Genomic DNA, 18987 nt, shown 5'->3' with positions numbered 1-18987 from the left:
TGGCGGGGGCAGGAGAGGGGGGAGGCGCTGTGTGGCGGGGCAGGAGAGGGGGAGGCGCTGTGTGGCGGGGGCAGGAGAGGGGGAGCCGCTGTGTGGCGGGGGCAGGAGAGGGGGAGCGCTGTGTGGCGGGGGCAGGAGAGGGGGAGCCGCTGTGTGGCGGGGGCAGGAGAGGGGAGCCGCTGTGTGGCGGGGCAGGAGAGAGGGGAGGCGCTGTGTGGCGGGGCAGGAGAGAGGGGAGTCGCTGTGTGGCGGGGGCAGGAGAGAGGGGAGGGCGCTGTGTGGCGGGGGCAGGAGAGGGGAGGCGCTGTGTGGCGGGGCAGGAGAGGGGGAGCGCTGTGTGGCGGGGGCAGGAGCGTGGTGGCGGGCAGGAAGGGGAGTCGCTGTGTGGCGGGGGCAGGAGAGGGGGAGCCGCTGTGTGGCGGGGGCAGGAGAGGGGGAGCCGCTGTGTGGCGGGGGCAGGAGAGGGGGAGGCGCGGGGGCGGATCAAACAAAGGAACGAAGGTGAAACTGAAAAGGCAGCGCTACCTCCACACCCTCCCCTCCCAGGCGAAGCATGAATGTGGGGAAAATCCCCATCTGCAGAGACGGTGCGCACTGCACAGCAGGGACCAGGAGCGCACAGTCCCAGGCCCAATCCCAGGCCTAGCTTTCCTGCCTGGTCAGGCTCGGGTCAGCAAGCCCCGCCCTTTCTCTGGGACTCGTGCAGGGTGTGTGTGTGGGGGCGTGGCTCACCTCTCATCTTTGTTCTGGCGAATGCACCCCTCGATGATCTCCTTCACCTCGGGGATGGCCACCTTGTCAAAGCTGCCCGGCTTCACTCCCTGGGGGGGGCGGGGGAAGGGGGGAGGGGAGTGGACACAGAGGACTGTGAGGTCAGCGTGCACGCAGGACGGGACACAGGCTCCAAGCACTTTGCTCATTAAATAACAGGGGGAGTCTGGACTGAAAATGTAAAAGGCACAACACCCAAAACAGCCTTAACTTTACTGGCAATTACTCACTCGCAAAATATTGTTCACGGAGTGTTATGCTGTAGTTATACACTATTAAGGTCGTGACGCAGCATGTACACTAAAAACCTTTACATTAATGTCTGAGTTCAGGTGACAGTGCAGCTACCTGTGGCCCCAAGTATGTAAACAGTGACAGGGCAGGCATGCACGCGCACATACGTGCGCACATACGTGCACACACACGAGTGCACACACACGAGCGCACACACCCGCGCAACACGCGCGCAACACGCGCGCGAACACATGTGCACAGGCGTGAACACTCACGTGCGCGCACACACACGATCCGGAATGATCAGTTAGGTAGAATAAAAAGCCAGGAGCACAGAATGGGCGCTCTGTACCCCCCTAGCAGGGGCGAGTGAGCAGGTCCACACACACAGACCACGGAGCGCAGCTCCCTGAGGCAGACGCAGCGACCCGTATGTGTGCAGCCCTGCAGGGCGGCCCAGCTGAACACAGGGCTTCAGAAACCACCCAACCCGTCTCCCCCTGCTGGAGCCAGAGGCATCGCGCGCAGAATCACCTCATCGATCAGCACAGGACTGCTCCCGGCCTTATCAGCAAACTACTGTTTAACAGCACCCACAGATAAGAAATATCCTGGATAACTGAGAACAGGAAAGTACACTTCCATCCTGAGTTATAACCAGAGGAGCTATGAAAACTAAAGTACTCCAAATTTAAATTTTTTCCCCTCCGTGACTAATGCCAGTTCCACATCCTGGAAGACTGTAATCATACTACAACTTCAAAAACATTTAATCGGTTGAGGCTGATACTAAACCCAGGGACAAAATCAGTCTTGCGTTTCAGGCAGAAGAAGACTACGATCTTCAAAGGCTTTGAAGGAAAGAACATGCAGCTTTTGGATCAGAAAAAAGACTCTAAAGCAATGCGGAGGGTGAGGCAGCCTAGCAGCAGCACACTGTGGTTTCAGGTCCCTGTGCCAGACGCTTTCAGGGGAAAGTGTGCAGAAAAAGCCGGGACAGCCAACAACCTAGGCTCGTCAAAGCCCAAAATATCACACTGGAATCAGTATAACGTGAGGTGGGGAAAAAGGGGTACGTGCACACCTCCTCCGCAAGAAAACACTACTACATCCCAAACAACACACAGAGCAAGAGCCGTTATTTAAAAAAGGCTTCCCCAACGTCCCTTCCATCTTCATGCCAGCAATCATTAGGACCATCAAGTCATCTTGTCTTAAGGACTTAAAAGAATAATCTGACACAAAACGCGACTTCAAAAAGAAACTTACCCGACGTGTGAGTCAGAGAGTTGGGACTAAGCCGAGGGGTAACCTGGTACAGAGAGTGCCTGGACCTCTCTGGCGCCCAATGATGTGGTCCGATGCGCTATTTACCGCCCCCTCAGGGCCCCTCCCCTTACATAACACCGTGCCCCCTCGGATTCCGGGGCCAAACAGCATCAGAGCTGACGGAAGAGCTAACGGAATTAAGTCAGAAAGGCAAAGTACCCAAATAACAGGGCGATTAAAAAGCTCATTAGCGACGCTCAGAACGGGCCTCCCCCAAGCCGGATACTCTCCTGCTCCGCGCCAGGAACAGAGCTAAATTAAACATAATCATTTCGCAATCATTCTTTCAAAAAAGAGAAAGCGAAAGGAGAGAGGAGGAGTGAAGACCTGAACAGTACTGAAGTACTTTGGAAAGGTCACCCAGAGACAAAGAAATGACAGCTTCCCAACTCTCAGAACCAAGCGCCTCTCGCGGCGCGGCTGCTATTTTACGCTGAGAGTTAATTCAGGCGCTCGAGCTGTAATTGCTCTAAAAGGGCTGGTGGATTAAGCGCAGTTCTCCCTGAGAACAAAGAACAAGCCCTAAAATCATTTAGGCATTATGCACACATGACTGGAGCCCAGTGAAACTGTCAGTGGCGGTAAGATCTTGAGGGAGGAGAAAGCTCCAATTAGACCAGAGCCCGATTGTGTGCTGGAGCAAACGTGCCAACCCGCGGGGGACTCAGCAAGTCAGCTGACGACTGCAGCTCTCAGACTCTCCCCGAATACCTCACTTAAAGATCACACTGCTCACATAACCACACGTTATATCCATGCGGAACAGAACTGAGCTAAGACACGCTCCATTGCACTTGCCAGTGCTTACGTATTTCTCTTTTTACAATTAAGTATTTTTACATGTGCATAGTTCAGTCCATAAGTTGAGCTTGACTCCCGATTAATGGCGGAACCCTTGACCTAAGAGCCGTTTTGTAAACAAAGCTGTGTCGTGTCACTGTGCAGTGTAGTGTTAGATTATGCCGTGTCATTTCGAGCTGTTTTGTGTCGGACTGTGCCGTGTGTACGCCCTGAAAGTGTGTCCCAGCTGATATAAACAGGAGAAGCATGCAAGAGCTACACAGGCATCAGTCACTGACTGGCCCATTTCTCCAGCTTTTCAAAACCTGAAACCAGCCAGCAAAATGAATCGACTCTTGACCGAGCAGATCAAATCTGAACAATGCATACAGGAGCACCGACATGCGGCCCATATAAATCAACTACCCATTCTCCTTCCTGCTCTTAATATGATCAAACCCACTCGCAGTCAGAGCCCCCAACTCTCATAAAAACCCTTCAGCAGGGTTGGGGATCGATCTCCTGCTATGGCCCCTCCTGAGCTGCGAGTCCTTCTCTATCCATTACTCTCGACCTTCGCTGTCTGAATAAAGCAAAGAACATGAAAGGAGAGCAGACCGTCTGTTCCTATATTTAAATTCACCAACAGTGCAATTTCTTTTTGTGAAAATATGCTGCATCAATCTTGAGTAAAACGCAGGGGGTTGATGTCACACTCTCTCCTGAAGTGCTACTTCTGGCAGCCGACTCTAAACTGAATTTAACCATAAAATACAGGAGGATCTTGCTTGCTAGCCTCATCCGTGGCAAAAAAAAGACTACATTGAAGCGTTGGAACCTTCTAATGCTTATAATGATGAATGGCTGGGTTATTTTTACGACATTGTTCTTGTGAAAACCACAGCGAGAATTCACAGAGCTCAAAGCAACACAAATGCAGCTTGGACTATAGCTGCGGACAAAGTAGCCACTTCCCAAACAGGAGGAATGACTGCAGTTTTCAGACCCGCTAAATGCGAGGAGAGAGAACTCTGCACGAGAGAGAGAGAACGCGGTTCAGTAATGAGACCTGACGTGTGTGCGACTGACCTGGAAGCAGAGCTGATAATTAGCGAAGGTTGGTGCAACAGACCAGGCAAGTGATGCAATAAAATTTTGGCAAGCGATTAGAAAAACAGCAAAAAACCAAAGTACTAATTTAACCTCAGTGTCGAAAAAGCCTTAACTAGAAGCACAAGGGGCCAATTAGAAAAAGACCCCACCTGTTCTGTAAAGGATGGCTGTAACAACATTTGGACCGTCGGCCTCGGGAGTCTCTGACAGGAGACGAGGTCAGGTACTGCCCACTTGAAATCCATTCTGCAGTAAGCAAGGACAAGCTATGCTTCTGCTTATTAGCAAGCTATTGCTTTGCCACATCACAGTGAGGGATGATGAGTGTATATTTCATCGATGAACTCAAAGGAACTCAGGAACGGCTGCCTGCCAGTGATATTTTTGTTTTGTTTTAAAAATCTATTATAGACACAAAGGGAGCACACTGTCTCCTAGAATAACCAGCGGCTTCGACGCTCACTGCAGCCAAACGGTCAAAGTTAAGCAGGGGTGGGATTAATTAGTATTTGGGGACCCAGGGCACTTATCGCAAAGAGCAGGGGCCTTCCTGGTGTCCTGACCAAATGCACAACCTACAGGGCACAACCTGAGCATGCTGCTGGGAAATGGCTGCTGGCCTCACACCACTGTGTGTGCGCGCGCGCGTGCGGGTGTGTGTGTGTGTGTGTTTGTTTGCATGCGCATGCACGAGTGAGAAAAAAAAACATATAAAATATAGTTTTCTACAAATGGCTCTGAGCAGCTAAAAGGGCGGGTGTGTACAGACCAAAAGGCCGATGACACATGCGGTCTGTACCGACCCACAGGCCAGGCGCTCCACGCTAGGCCTGCCTACGGAGGAATGAGCGGATTACGCGCTTAATCTGATCATGCGGGCGGCGGATTCAAACCGGGTCGCCGTGGAGATGTCACAACAGCCCGCTCGGATCCCGCCGGGGGGGGGGGGCCGCGGCTGAGCACCGCTACCTGGCCCGGGTCACCGCTGCACTCAATCCACTAATCACCTAAAGCCCCTGAGCGCCGTGAGCAGTGAGCGGCTGCGTTTCATAACTCTGCAGGTGGGCTTAGGGCTCGTAATCAGAGCGCCGCGGCGGCGGCGGCTAACCGGGTATCTGTGGGCCGGGAATGGGCTCTGGACGTCACCGCGGACGTCACAGCGAGCTCCGCTCAAGTGCGTTTATCACCCGCCGCCCCCCTCCCCACCCCCTCGCCCGTCACAGCCGGGGTGGGTCTCATTAAGAGGCCTGAAAATGCTGAGGGAGAGATGAGGAGCAGTGCCCTGAGATCCCCCCTGTGCAAACAGCTGCACACCCCCAGCTCGTCTAGACAGCCAGCAGCGTTTCTGGAATACTAAGAGATTCACCCCCCCCCCCAACGACTCTTATCCTACCCCCGCCCCGATCCCCGCAACGCTCCAGAACCTTCTTCAGCTCACACTGTCGCAGAAAAGCAGCCCGAGACGACTGGTAGCGTTTACACCAACAAAACACAGTGGTGCTCCTGTGACTTCACATAGCACATACTGACGTGTTATTACCAGTGCTCTCTGGCGTGTGCGTGTATGTGTGTGTCGGCGTGTGTGCGTGTATGTGTGTGTTGGCGTGTGTATGTGTGTGTTGGCGTGTGCGTGTATGTGTGTGTTGGCGCGTGCGTGTATGTGTGTGTCGGCGTGTGTGCGTGTATGTGTGTGTTGGCGTGTGTATGTGTGTGTCGGCGTGTGTGCGTGTACGTCGGGGGCACGTATACACGTATACGGGCGAATTCCCGGCAGCCCACAGGGCCCGGCGCATGGGACAGTCTGGGCGATGGATCGACCTCACAGGACACCGCGGGAGACGGGACGAGGCACCAGAGCCGAAGGAGACCGGCGAGGTAGTCACCTCAGAGACATAAACAGCTGAGACGCGAGGAAAGCAGCGCCGGTATTCTGAGAATCTCAAAGACGTCTTGCCAAGACGGTGAAATCCGCCCGTCGCCCGAGCTGCAAATCAGCACGCAAGGAGCCACACTCCTCTCAGTAATTCTGTCTCCAGAAATTTTATTGGCAAAGCAAAACAATCAGACTATTCAAAAACGATGGTCACCAACAAAACAAGACCAAGGGAATAATGTTCATTTTCACTCCTGGTTACTCCAGTTTCGAGTGTCAGCAAATTGCAGTTACTTGGTTGAACTCCTTCCTTCTCGTTTAAATCCAAGAACAACCTCAATGGCACACAAACAGTGGAGCCCCCTGCTGGAGAACAGGCATCTCTGGCTTCCATCAGAAAAAACTAGTTGTTTTCCTCCATCAGTCCACTGAAGCATCATATGATTTCTCCAATCGTGGACCCCATGACTGACTTATTTGTCAGAGCAGTGTAAGGTAAACAAATTATTTGGAGAAGCAACAAGCCGTCCGCTCTCAGCTAAGTGGAGCAGCGCACACTCTAGATCCGGAGGGCACAGAGAGTGGAGACTAACCGGTGAAACCAGTGCGGCCTTGAGCAATGGACTAAGACACGCCTAAGACTCTCAATCCCCCATTATCCCTTTAAAAGCAGACTGAGTAGTGCTATGACACCTAGCAGAGCTACAGACGACTGAAATCACAGAAGACGAACAGCCTCCTGGTTTCTAAAAAAAACATCAGACAGAGCACTGAAAGATCAATCCCAGATTCATACCTAATCTAATTTTACAGAAAAACGTTTCTCAATCTGGAAACTAGCTGTGGGATTTAAAAATAATACTCCCGTCAAGGCCGAGATATATGAGCTCAGAAAGAGGATCGCAGGCGTCTAACTACATGAAAACGTCCGCGTCTGTGACAGTCCTTCTTTCAGACTTGTAAGGGGCCGGCGGTGGCACTGCCAGGCGAGGTGCTGTTCAGCGCCTATCAAAGAGCGCGTCAGAGTCTACAGTTTGACAAACTGAGGTTTGCGGGGAGGAGCTCCATGACAGCCTTTCTGTGGCGGCTGGCTGGAGGCCAGCGGCGGAGGCAGTTTGGCTCAGCGACGGGAGCGCGGCAGTAGATCTGAGGAACGTGTGGAGCTCGGGAGAGATTGACAGGCTTTACGGCCGTCCCCCTCCGGGCCTGGTGCGGGGCCAGGTTCCGCGAGGCCTTCGCCCCGGCCCGGTTACCTCACGAGAGGAACTAAAAAAAACCCGGCTGGCGCGTCAAAGGGGGTGAGTGGGGTCGCGAGGCCGAGAGCCACTCCGGGGGAGAGGGGGCGCCCCCCAAAAAGAGACAGAGGGGAGGGTGAGAGGAGGGGGGAGGGGGGGTTGGTGTGCGGGGGCGGGAGGAGAGAGCAGACTTACGCTGGTGACTCTGCGGTAGATCTGTGCCGCGTTCTGGCACTCGGAGTACGGGTACTCTGAGGTAGCCATCTCCAGCATACACATCCCAAAGGCATACACATCCACAGACTCGTCGTACTTCTCCTCATACATCTCAGGCGCCATGAACTCAGGGGTACCTTAAATCAAAAGAACGATTCAGAACTCTCAGTGCCTCAGACAGCAGACTCCTCAGGCCTACTCACCGCGGAGGGCGAGGAGGAGGAGGAGGAGGAGGAGGAGGAGCAGAGGGGGCCGAAGGGCGGGCCGACGCCGGGCTAGAAGCACCTGTGAGGAAAGAGACAGGGGAGCAGAGGAAGGGGAGGGGCAGGAGGCAAAAAAAAAGAAGAAAAAGAAGAAGAAGGAAAAAAAACAAAACAAGAGGAGGGGAAGCTAGGCTCAGTTATTCTGTAGTGAATGAAGCACAGGTTTCTCTCTGTAAGGCCTTTTCAGGGGGGGTGGCTGGGGTGCATTTTTGGGGGCTGGTGTACAGAAAGTCGCTGTGAGGCCCGACTTTTGTTATTTGGCCTTTAGTGTGGAGTAGGAGCTACGCGGCGCAGTCAAAGGGCGACTCAGAGGGGTGGTGAGAGGAGAATGCAACAGGAAGAGGGTGTTAAACCAGAAACACTAATTCCGTGTCAGTCCCCTTCCCAACAGGCGCCTGAGTTTGGCTTCTCCGCTTACGCCAAGGTTAGTGAGAAAGTGCCAATGGATAAAAGGGGGGCCTTCTGCACTTTTTTCTGTTTTTTTGCATTAGTTTAATAACAAAAAAAAGAGAAAGGAACTAGCTATGGAACGTGTGTCAAGACCTTACCACTTACAAACAAGCATTCGATGTATACATTTTCTCAGAGAACTTACCTTCTTTGTCAACCTGTTCCTAAGTTAAAGGAAGTTAAAGCAGTTAGAGAAAGAGCAGATCCCATAGCTAGTGACTTAACAGCGAAGTTCTGTACACCAGGTAACGTTGGCAAAAAATGTAAAAGGCCCTACACAGAAAAACAATAATTTTTGAATTATGAATTTTTTTTGTTTTGTTTTTGAATAGGTCACATAGTGCTTTTTTCACTTACCAGAACCTTTCTCTGCATACTTACTGTCAGAACTGCAGTACAATAAATAATCCATACTGCAGAGTGAGGGAGAGAGCTGAGGTAACAGCCTACAGTTAAAAAATACTCAAGAATGTGGAAAAAAAGAAAAAAGGTTGATTAAAGGAAAACAGCGGGCAAATGACCAGACAGAAACGAATCACGTGATCTCAGAACGCTGAGGAGGGAGAAAAAGAAAAAAAAAAAACGAAAAAAAAAAAACAATGAGGTAAACCTTTTAAAGAGAGATGCAACACATTATTGGCAGCTTGGTTATCGTCACCCTATCTCAGAACAAACAGACCACAAGTTTTCCAAACCAGCATACAAAGATGACTGAAAAAAAAACAAAACAACAAAAAAAAAGTAGCTTCCGAATATGCGGCTCACCCCTCTGAATTTGCTCATATCCACAGGATTGCTCTGACTTCAGGAGCTTGGAGAAACGTTCAGGACGACGAAACTTTTACACAAGAAGGTTTACATACATTTCGGAGAGAGAGTTTAAATACCACAGTCGTTTTTTGGGGTTAAATCGTTTCTCTCCATTCCCATCTCCCTCCCTCGCCTACAGTAAACAAAACAGGCAGCTCTTAAGACGCCTCTTCAGAGGGGGGGGGGGCCTGGGTCCTCCAAGCAATGAAAGTGCAGCTCGGCCTGTGGCTGAGAGAGAGGCTGAAAACTGTGGTCTGCTTCTCACAGCAGCAAAATCAAAATAATCCAATCAAAGGCACATAGAAAACTGAATTTAAAATATATTTACCGTATGCCCCACCCAGAACCCCAACATAGCCAGCCAAGAAATCAGAGTTATTTTAAATGAACGATATTAAAAATATATTTTAAATTCAACCACTCAGGGAGGGGGGCGGGGGTGGGGTGAATCATCAGTGGTGTCTTTTTGGCACCGCGGGGGGGGGGGAGGGGGTAAGAGTGAATCAAGGCGGTAGAGGTCTGGTCGTACCTATGACACTTTTGGCAAAGGAGGCCCTCTTCAGCGTGGCCAGGCCCAGGTCGCCGATCTTGACGGAGCCGGTGGGGCCCGTGATGAAGATGTTGTCGCACTTGAGGTCGCGGTGGATGATGGGCGGGGCCCGGGTGTGCAGGAAGTGCAGGCCCTTCAGGATCTGCCTGCACCAGCTGCGCAGAACTTTGATCTTCATCACCTTGAAGCGCTTCAGGTACCTGCGGAGACGCGGACAGGCGAGGCCGAGCGGGTTACACCACAGCCAGAGGGATCACGTTGCATCATGGGTACTCCGAGCCACCGAAAACAACACATATTAAGAGCGCAGCTGCACTCTGTCTAAACAGAAACACAATGACACTTTTAATGAGCTGCAGTGAACCATCTCTTAAACAATCTAGTATCTCTGCCAGGGCTCGGGCAGGCAGTCTGCTATTGGCTGAGATCAGACTGCCACTTCAGGATTCGGCAATAGCCTCTGATAAATTTTGGTCTCCTCCATAATTGATCCGTTTATATGAAGCAACACCCTCACCGAGGGGCTCTTAAAACTGCACGGCTCAAACTTTACATGTGTTTTATGGAAAATGAATGTGTGCGCGCATATTTTACTGAATCTGACTGCAGGGTGAGTCTGTCACTCCCCCACCGCTGTGCCCCACCGCTGCCTGGCTGTATTAAATATGAAAGCGACTGACAGGCAGAAGATGAGTAAGCGGCTGATGCAGGCAGCCCCTCTGAATGCAAAGCCGAAATGACATCACGCTAACAGCGAGCGGGAAAGGCGCAGCACGGCTCCGTGTGACCCCGCTGTTTTTGACGGTAACCCCGCAGGGCTGGGCGCACTACCCAGCCTGCCCCGCGGTTCATATTCCCCGTCCCCCCCGCCCGCTGCTTTAACGCAGGAGAGAGAGGGAGAGCCCCTCCCTGCCCGTGGGCCAGCGGGGGCAGGGAAACGAGGCCTCCTGCCACTCAAACCTGGCCGGCGCTAACATGCTAACCCGGCTCCGATGCAGCGCCATGCACCGAGGGACCGTCCGTTCTGCAGAGCCCCCCGCCGTCACTGCGGGCAGCGCCCCCCCCCTTCGACGGGGCCGCGTGCTGGCATCCTCGAGACTGAACCACCCCAAAAGGCCTGTGAGTACCCACATCGGCGGCTGTGCTTGGCCGGACGACCCCTCGCCCGGTGCGGGGCAAAGCGTGCCCACGTGCGAGCGTTAAAACGGGGCCTGCGGAAAAGGCGCCGCGCCAACACAGGCTGCTGGCAGGCGGCGGCTGCACTCACGAGCGGCGGATTAAAACCTCTGACAGGATTCCCACAGACGGGGCGGAATTAGCCGCCATATTGTGCCTTCGGGCGGCGCTGCGGTTTCCGTGTTTCGGTAAATTAACAGTATCCCCCCCCCCTCCCATTGCTTCTCTGTGGCTGTCCCTGTGGAGGCCCAGACCACACCCTGTAACAGCACACTGTACTGAGTGCAGATTAGCAAAACCATAATGACATCATTCAGAGCAGAGCCACTCATTAGTGCAGTCTGCTCTAATACAACACCAGGTCCATACTGCGCAGCACAACACTGCCTGGAGAGGTGAGTGTGTGTGCGCACATGCGTCCACACACACACACACACGTGTCCGTGTGTGTGCCTGAGCCTGTGTGCGTACAGCATCCCTACACAAAGACCCTCGCAAACTCAGGCCAAGCTGAGGGCGGACAGGCGCTGACAGGAGCTCGCGCTGCAGCGCTCCCTCTGAAAGCCCCGCCCCTCCGGCCGTTCCCCTGGGTTCTGCTCCGACCGGTCTGACTGGAACTGAGTAAGTAGCGAGCGAGCCGACCGCGCTTCCTCTCGGCGGCGCTCCGCTGCGCGTCCCGGATGTTTCCGTTTGCAAAGCCCGAGACGAGACTGAGACACGCCGGCATCTGAGTGGCCCGGCACGGCTCGCCTGCTGCCTGCTACGCAGCCTGCCGCTCGCTAACCGCCTGTAGCCCGCGCGCATTCAGAACGGCTATGCCTGAGACGAGGCTGCCGTACCGCCTGTAGCGACTGGGACAAAACCCGTCGGGTGTAGAAACGGGAGGTCTGCGCGCGTTGTGAGCACTGGAGCAAAACCCTGTGATGGAGTGTACGGCTGGGCGAGCTCTGTGAAACTGGCAAACCATGACTGGAGGTGGCCCGGGTGCGGGCGCTAGTGTGGACGGCCAGAGCGAAGAGCTCCCGGTGCTGCCTGGATCAGGGCCCAAGGAAACTGTCACCACAGCTATCACCGGACATCACTGGCCTCCGCTCAACAACACATCCTGAACTTCCACCTCTCCGCAGAGCGCGCATTTGCATCTCAAAACTCGTACAGTGCCTGCCGTTCCAGAATTTAAGAACACAAAAAAAAAAGAAAAAGAAAAAGAAAAAAGTTGATGTTAACTTCTAGATAATATCTGAATAACAAGGCCATCACAATGTCTGATCAGAACACGTCTGAGTAGAACATGGATTGTGGGCCTGCGTGTGTATACACGAGTGCATGTGTATAACTGCGCATGCCTGCATGTGGGCATGCATATGCGTGCACGCGTGCCTGTGTGTACGTGTGCACATGGGCATGCATGTATGCATACGTGTGGGTATGTGTGTGTGTGTGTGTGAGCCTGTGGGTATGTGTACGTGTGTGTCTGCCTGTGTGTGCATGTGTGTGCATGTGTGTGTGTGTGTGAGCGCGCGCATGTGCCTGTGTGTGTGTGTGTGTGTGTGTGTGCGTGTGAGCCTGTGGGTACGTGTACGTGTGTGTCTGCCTGTGTGTGCATGTGTGTGTGTGTGTGTGTGTGTGTGTGTGTGTGTGTGTGTGTGTGTGTGAGCCTGTGGGTATGTGTACGTGTGTGTCTGCGTGTGTGTGCATGTGTGTGCATGTGTGTGTGTGTGTGAGCGCGCGCTTGTGCCTGTGTGTGTGTGTGTGTGTGTGTGTGTGAGCGCGCGCATGCCTGCCTGTGAGGGTGTGTGTAAGCGTGCGTGAGCCCGTATGTGGGTCACAGTGCTGTTGCCTGGCGCCCTGGTCAGTTTATCTGTTCCTGCAGGCAGTCATGCAGAGAGGCGCACAGCACTGCCGCGCTGCGCGGGTGACAAGCATGCGGCGGCAGCGTGTTAGCGCAGCGTGTTCCCTTAGCGTGCTAGCTCACATGCCCCGTTAACCCTCTAACAGCTGCAGGGACCATCGGGCCAATTTTACCCGCCAATGCCACCTCAAGCATTTAACTGCCCATGGCTTCAGCTCCTCTCTCTCTCTCTAACAGCACTCTGCCTTTTTTCCTCTCCTCCTTCACCCTTTCCTCCCCTCCCCTCCACTTTAAAAGCCAGGAAACAGGCAACTGCCCCAAGGGGGGAAAAGAACACAAACACATTTGTGCACAGTATTAGTTAATGAAATACAGACCACTTTTTTTCCCTTTCCCCTCCAGCCAATCAGAGAGTCTTTCCATGAACCCCCTCACCTCCCCCCCCTTTCCCCCCTCTCCCACAGGCAGAGAGCAAGGCAGGACAGAAACCCCAGCGATCTCACCACCTGTGGTGCGGACAGCTGAGGGGGAAGTGCGTGCCCGGCCCCACGAAGTCCCGCCCACGTCCACTGGAGGGAGCTGCTGTTCCTGCGTCCCCCCCCCCAGGGCCCTGCGCTGGTCAACGCGCTGTGGACCGGAGGACGACCCACCCCCCCTGCCCACCCCCCTCCCGGAATGTGTGGAATCTGCAGCTCCCACAATGCACTGCTCGAGCAGAAAGGCATACTCTGCCACTACTTCAGCTGCTTTTAACTTCTTTAACTTTTTTTTATTTTTTGAAATCTGTCCACTTTAATAACGGTTAGTGTAACCACACCCACAGATTCAAAGCAGAAATGCTCTGAAGAGCAGACAGTCTGGCATCAGTGGCACTAGTTTACCATTTCAGGCCCTGTTCCAAAAAAACTACAGCACCCATATACCCCTCAGCGTCACACCTCGCGCCTGGAAGTGCCTCATTTATAACAAAGCAGGCAGGTCGTTCCAGAAGCCACTTAAAGGACCAAGAGGTGTCCGTTAACTTCTGTTTACAAAAAACAGAAGGAAAGGGCATGACTCAGTGTCAGATAACGAGGGAAGTGCTCTGGCCGGGGGGCAGGACAGTACTTTCTGGCGAGCGAAGAGCGAGGGGAAGGGGGGGATCCAGAGGCTTGGGGGGGGGGGGGGACCGCGCCACACTCACGTTTTGAGGGTCCCGGAGGTCATGAGCTCGGTCACCAGGACGATGCACTTCTTGCCCTTGGAGGGGGACTCCCAGGAGTCGTAGAAGCGCACGATGTTGGGGTGCTGCAGGCCCTTCAGCATGCCCGCCTCCTCCTTGAAGCGCTGGCGCTCCGACTTGGACAGCTTGCGGTCCTGCGGGGGGAGGAGAGGGGAGAAAGAAGGGAAGCAGATTAAATGAGAGGAAGAAGCAGCTGGTCAGATATGAACCGGAGCGGTCAGGCTCCAGTCTCGCAGCTCAGAATGAGACGCTCAGCTCAGGACCGACTGCATGGTTAGGGCCTCACGAACACCAGGCTCTCACAACAAGAACGGCCTAAACCCCAAGGCCTCATCCGAGCCTGCCACCTCGTCTGGTCTAGAAATAAAAAATCCCAAACAGTCTACTTCCACTTTTTCCATTATTTTTCGAGAGCCTCATTGATCGGAAGAACAAGCTCGGACAGCAAATGAAGAGCAGGGAGGAAGAAGCGTTTCCCAAAATGCACTGCGATTGTGAAAGCCCATCGGCTGGCTTACGTAACCCTACTTGCACAGCTGAGAATGGTCTGAGACATGGCATTCTTGAGACACTGCTCCACTCGAGGCTCTCACACATCAATCAAACGCCCCCCCGCCAGGCCCCCCCCGCACACGGAGCGCACAGGACACAAATCAGCCCCGGGCCCCGTCCACCTCGGACGTGAGAAAGCGCAGACCCCACGCGGGTGACAGGCATGGGAGTGAGCCTGCACAGAACGTTCCGGAACCCTTTGAGGTTTCGTCCGTCCGGGATCGGAAAATAACCCCCCCCCCCCCACCCCCCACACCCCACACCCCACAAAAATCGTCTTGGGCCCAATTCCATCCTTCCCGCAGGGCCTCGCCACCCGCGACGCCTGTCACCAGACTTTGTCAGGGGGGCGTTTTTTGGGAGAAGGGGCTGAGGAGGAGAAACCCTGCGATGGCGAGTGGGCCGCTCCATCGCATGGCTTCACTTCTGCTCCAAACAGAGCGGCTCGGCGGCGTGATTAATTACCCACATTATTTATACAGCTTGAGAGAGGAGAGAACGTTAAAAATACCCCCAACGGCCCGACGGCCCAGCTCCCTCCCACTGCGTCCCGCCGGCAGGGAAAGGGTTCAGCGAAGCCGTTCCTTCTTTTTTGTTTCCTCTTAAATCACAGCTACGGATCACGCGTTACCTCAGCGAGAGGAAACCTTGGAGCGATAAAAAAAAGCCGTCGTCTGGTCCAGGCATTCGAGGAGCCTGTTCCTTCGGCTGGCGCGCAAACACGTAGACAGCGTCCGTCTGTCTCGTCAGTTGTCGCGGAAAACGCAGCGGTGTCCGTCTGTCCATCTGTCCAACCCCCCCCCAGACTCAAGCTGCGAGCCCCACCTGTCAGTCTTAGACATGGACCCTGTGAGGCAGGAGATCTACCGTCCTGCAGGGTTTCATTTCAGCTGTAACAAATCACACCGGACTAATTAGCAGCTCAATGAGACCTCTCGCTGTTGAATGAGATGTGCTTTGTTGGGGTAGGAGTGAAGACCTGCAGGAATGTACATCTCCAGGAACAGGGCTGGGCAGCCCTGCTGTAAGGGCTGACAGAGGAACCCTCTCCCAAGAGGCCCTCCGTTCTGAGAAACGCACGCGCAAGCCGTTAGCATCCTCCACGTCAGCGCTCTGAGCTCAGAGCTCTCAGAGGAGCTGTGGGAAAGAAGGCTCTCAGAAGGAGGCCCGCTGACGCTGGGGGGGACCGCGGGCCCCTGGGGCTCTGAGTCACCGGCCCGTCTCCCAAACCCAGGCTCGCCTCAAACCGCTCATTCCTGATGCGTGAAGCGAGCGCGTCACTGTGCACCCAGTCCAAAATCACGCATCACAATTTCGGGTACGGCTCTGTGGGACGGCACAGACAGGTTCCTGCCGGGAACAGACTCCCAAACGCACAAATCGGCAGGCAACTCGAGGCATACCGCACCAGAGGGGAGGAGGGGCGGGCCCTGGGCTGGCAGTGGGGGCATTCTGAGACACCGCTGTCTATGCAAATGGGGGTGACTAAGAGTGAGAAAAGCCTCATCACTGCTTTCCATCCTGGGCTGAGAATTAGCAAAACTCCCATCTACAGAACTCATTCAGCGCATCTGAGCGCCCGCTCGCCCGCGCAAGGCGCTGGCGGTAAACAGAATGAGCGAGCGGCGAGCGAGGCCTGGACGTGCTTATCTCCGGCGTGTATGCACGAGCGCTCCCGCTGGCTCACCAGAGCGAGCGGCCGGCGACACATTTAGCACGCGGCTGCTTAAAATACGCCAGCCGGCCCGCGCGCATTTACATACCGCCCAGCACGTGAGCCCGCTATTTTAAGACCCATCCCATGACGGGATCCTGCGATCAGCTCACCGTGGCAGCGGGAGCAGCGCTGCTGGAGGGCACAGTGTAGCACGTGAGCCGGACTACTGCCCGGGGGGGAGGCTAACGGGCAGCCCCACAGTGGCTGAACTTCCCATGATGCCGCTGTGACGATACACATGGTTTGAGCCCTGCCTCCGGCGGTGGGACATGTGACCGCTGTGCTGCAGCGCGCCCTCCCACCCCCCCGGCAGGTCCCCTCCCCCGGGGCGAGGGCCAGACTGTGACCATCACCAAACAGCCTCGTCACCGCCGACACCGGGACGACGGGCGCCGTGGAAACGAGCGCTGCGGACCGCGCCCAGCGTTTGGGCCTGCTGGCGTGTCTCCTGGCAGGACGCAGGTCTGCCCGGGCGAGGTGGGCGCGTGCCACCCGTCTGCCACCTGCTCTGTGTGCGGACAGACAGGGGTGCGTGGCGCGGTGCACGGCTCCAGCTGGCACAGACCAGGAGGCTCTTTCAGTAGCTCATCCCCCCCCCAACCTCCCCCACCCCCCCGTCCAGTCACACGGCCCGCCCCCTTTCTGTCAGCGCCGCCCGGTCCACCATGCAAGATTCTTGTGTTCAAACACCAGCCCACAGAACAATCAGCCCCTTATTCCCCCCAACCCCGGGCTGCCCCCCCTCCTCCACAACCTCCTTCAGCTCCAGGCCTCGGAGAGGAACCAGCCACAATCAAACAGACCCAGGCCAGAGCACTACAGGGCCTGGGCAAGGACAAAACTACAGGGCCAGAGCAAAGACAAAACTACAGGGCCAGAGCAAAGACAAAACTACAGGACCAGAGCAAGGACAAAACTACAGGGCAAGAGCAAAGACCAAACTACAGGGCCAGAGCAAAGACCAAACTACAGGACCAGAGCAAAGAAAACTGCAGGGCCAGGGAAAGTCCCATCACATTTATAACAATAAGCTCCCTGCCCCCCACCATAACTGCCCCACAAGGGGAAAAATGTAATATATATTATATTAAAAAAACAAGAAATGTCTGCCTGAATCATCCTGGTCAGAAGAACTCCAGCAGACCCCCACCTCCCCACCCGACCCACCCCCATCGGGAGTTTTCCAGCTCCCGGCTTTAGCAGATGCGGTTTTGGCTCCGGCCTGCATCAGCACTGGGACAGCCCCCCTCCCCCCCTTCACTCAGGACGTCTTACAGTGGGGAGGACAGGAAAACAAAGACCAATCGCAGCGGGACCTCGAGGGCACTGCTGAATTCCATTTCCACACATGAAATATTCATGCAGACGCCAGTCCGGGATCCAGCTGCATTTCTCCCCCTTTCCTCGCCGATTTGAGGCTCGGCTTTACCGGCAGGCGCGCGGCACATACGCACCCGGCCCGTCCGGCAGGGAGCACGAGGGTAACAGGTTAACGAGCGGGCCAGCGACCGAGCCGTCCGATTGGCTGAAAAACAGCGCATCGGCGACCACAGCAACACAAGCTGACGAATCCACTCCAAATCACAAGAGGTCCCAAAAATAACACTCTGAGACCGCTTAGCGCACACGGCGTTTCACACATGGAGCTCCAGAGAGAGGGAGCGAGCTCACAGGAGAGTGGTGCTGGTGAAAGCCCGTGGCCGCAGTGGGCAGGCGGTAAGACTGAGTGATGAAGATTGATTCCGCCCTGGCGCCTGCACAGATATGAGCGCTGCTCCTCATATCGGGCCCGTCGCTGCTGTAATGCCCTGGCCCCCGTCCCAGCAAAGCCAGCTGTGGGGAGGCGCTGTACGGGAGCCTGCCGGGGCGTTTCGGGAATGGGGCGTCCGAGCGGCACCGACAGCGGGCCGGTAAGACCCAGCAGGTCTCAGAGACTGAACCCCTGCTTGTGCCTGGGGAGGTGTGTGGCGCTGGGGGGGCATAGCGTCCCTGTTGCACTCTCTGATGCCAGCACAAAATGGAGAACCGAGAGCTGACTGTGGGAAAACTGGTAATGTCATAGAAAAACACGTGACACGTGACCAACACGCACGCGTGCACACGCACACACACGCACGCACACACACTGTAACCGTTTGGACACAGACCATACGGACAGCGCAGCTACAGACACCATTAGCCTGCTCTCTCATAAAGGGGCAGCTACAGACACCATTAGCCTGCTCTCTCATAAAGGGGCAGCTACAGACACCATTAGCCTGCTCTCTCAAAGGGGCAGCTACAGACACCATTAGCCTGCTCTCTCAAAGGGGCAGCTACAGACACCATTAGCCTGCTCTCTCATAAAGGGGCAGCTACAGACACCATTAGCCTGCTCTCTCATAAAGGGGCAGCTACAGACACCATTAGCCTGCTCTCTCATAAAGGGGCAGCTACAGACACCATTAGCCTGCTCTCTCATAAAGGGGCAGCTACAGACACCATTAGCCTGCTCTCTCATAAAGGGGCAGCTACAGACACCATTAGCCTGCTCTCCACTTCTGTGGCGCTACGCTGGCTTCTGGGCAGCTACAGACACCATAGCCTGTTCCATAGGGCCTGCAGACCCAGCTTTCCAAATAGTTTACAGGACCACAGCTGGCCCGGGACGCCGAGCGTGATGCAGGCGCACACCCCCCCCCAGGGGCGGGATGGTAAACAGCGTTAGCGCTCTGCTGAAAACGCACATCTGGGCTCCGCAGCGAAGCCCCACCCCCGCACACGGCCGCGGGATTTCGAGGAACGCTCTGTGCTGTCTATTGCAACACTTCTCCACAGCTGTAATAATAATAATGCATATACACA

General features: G+C 55.0%; 1 protein-coding gene across 1 annotated transcript in view; it reads right to left on the bottom strand.

Annotated features, from left to right (window-relative positions):
- wnk1b (WNK lysine deficient protein kinase 1b) overlaps positions 1 to 18987 on the bottom strand; it is a 98225-nt gene that overhangs the window by 41530 nt on the left and 37708 nt on the right. Inside the window, 4 exon segments of the mRNA XM_064343396.1 lie at positions 733 to 821; positions 7531 to 7688; positions 9604 to 9824; positions 13836 to 14008. Of these exon segments, the coding sequence (XP_064199466.1) occupies positions 733 to 821; positions 7531 to 7688; positions 9604 to 9824; positions 13836 to 14008 (641 nt within the window).

The sequence above is a fragment of the Anguilla rostrata genome, chromosome 7, assembly GCF_018555375.3.
Source record: "Anguilla rostrata isolate EN2019 chromosome 7, ASM1855537v3, whole genome shotgun sequence".
NCBI classification, from domain to species: domain Eukaryota; kingdom Metazoa; phylum Chordata; class Actinopteri; order Anguilliformes; family Anguillidae; genus Anguilla; species Anguilla rostrata.
This window is presented reverse-complemented; position numbering and strand designations above follow the sequence as displayed.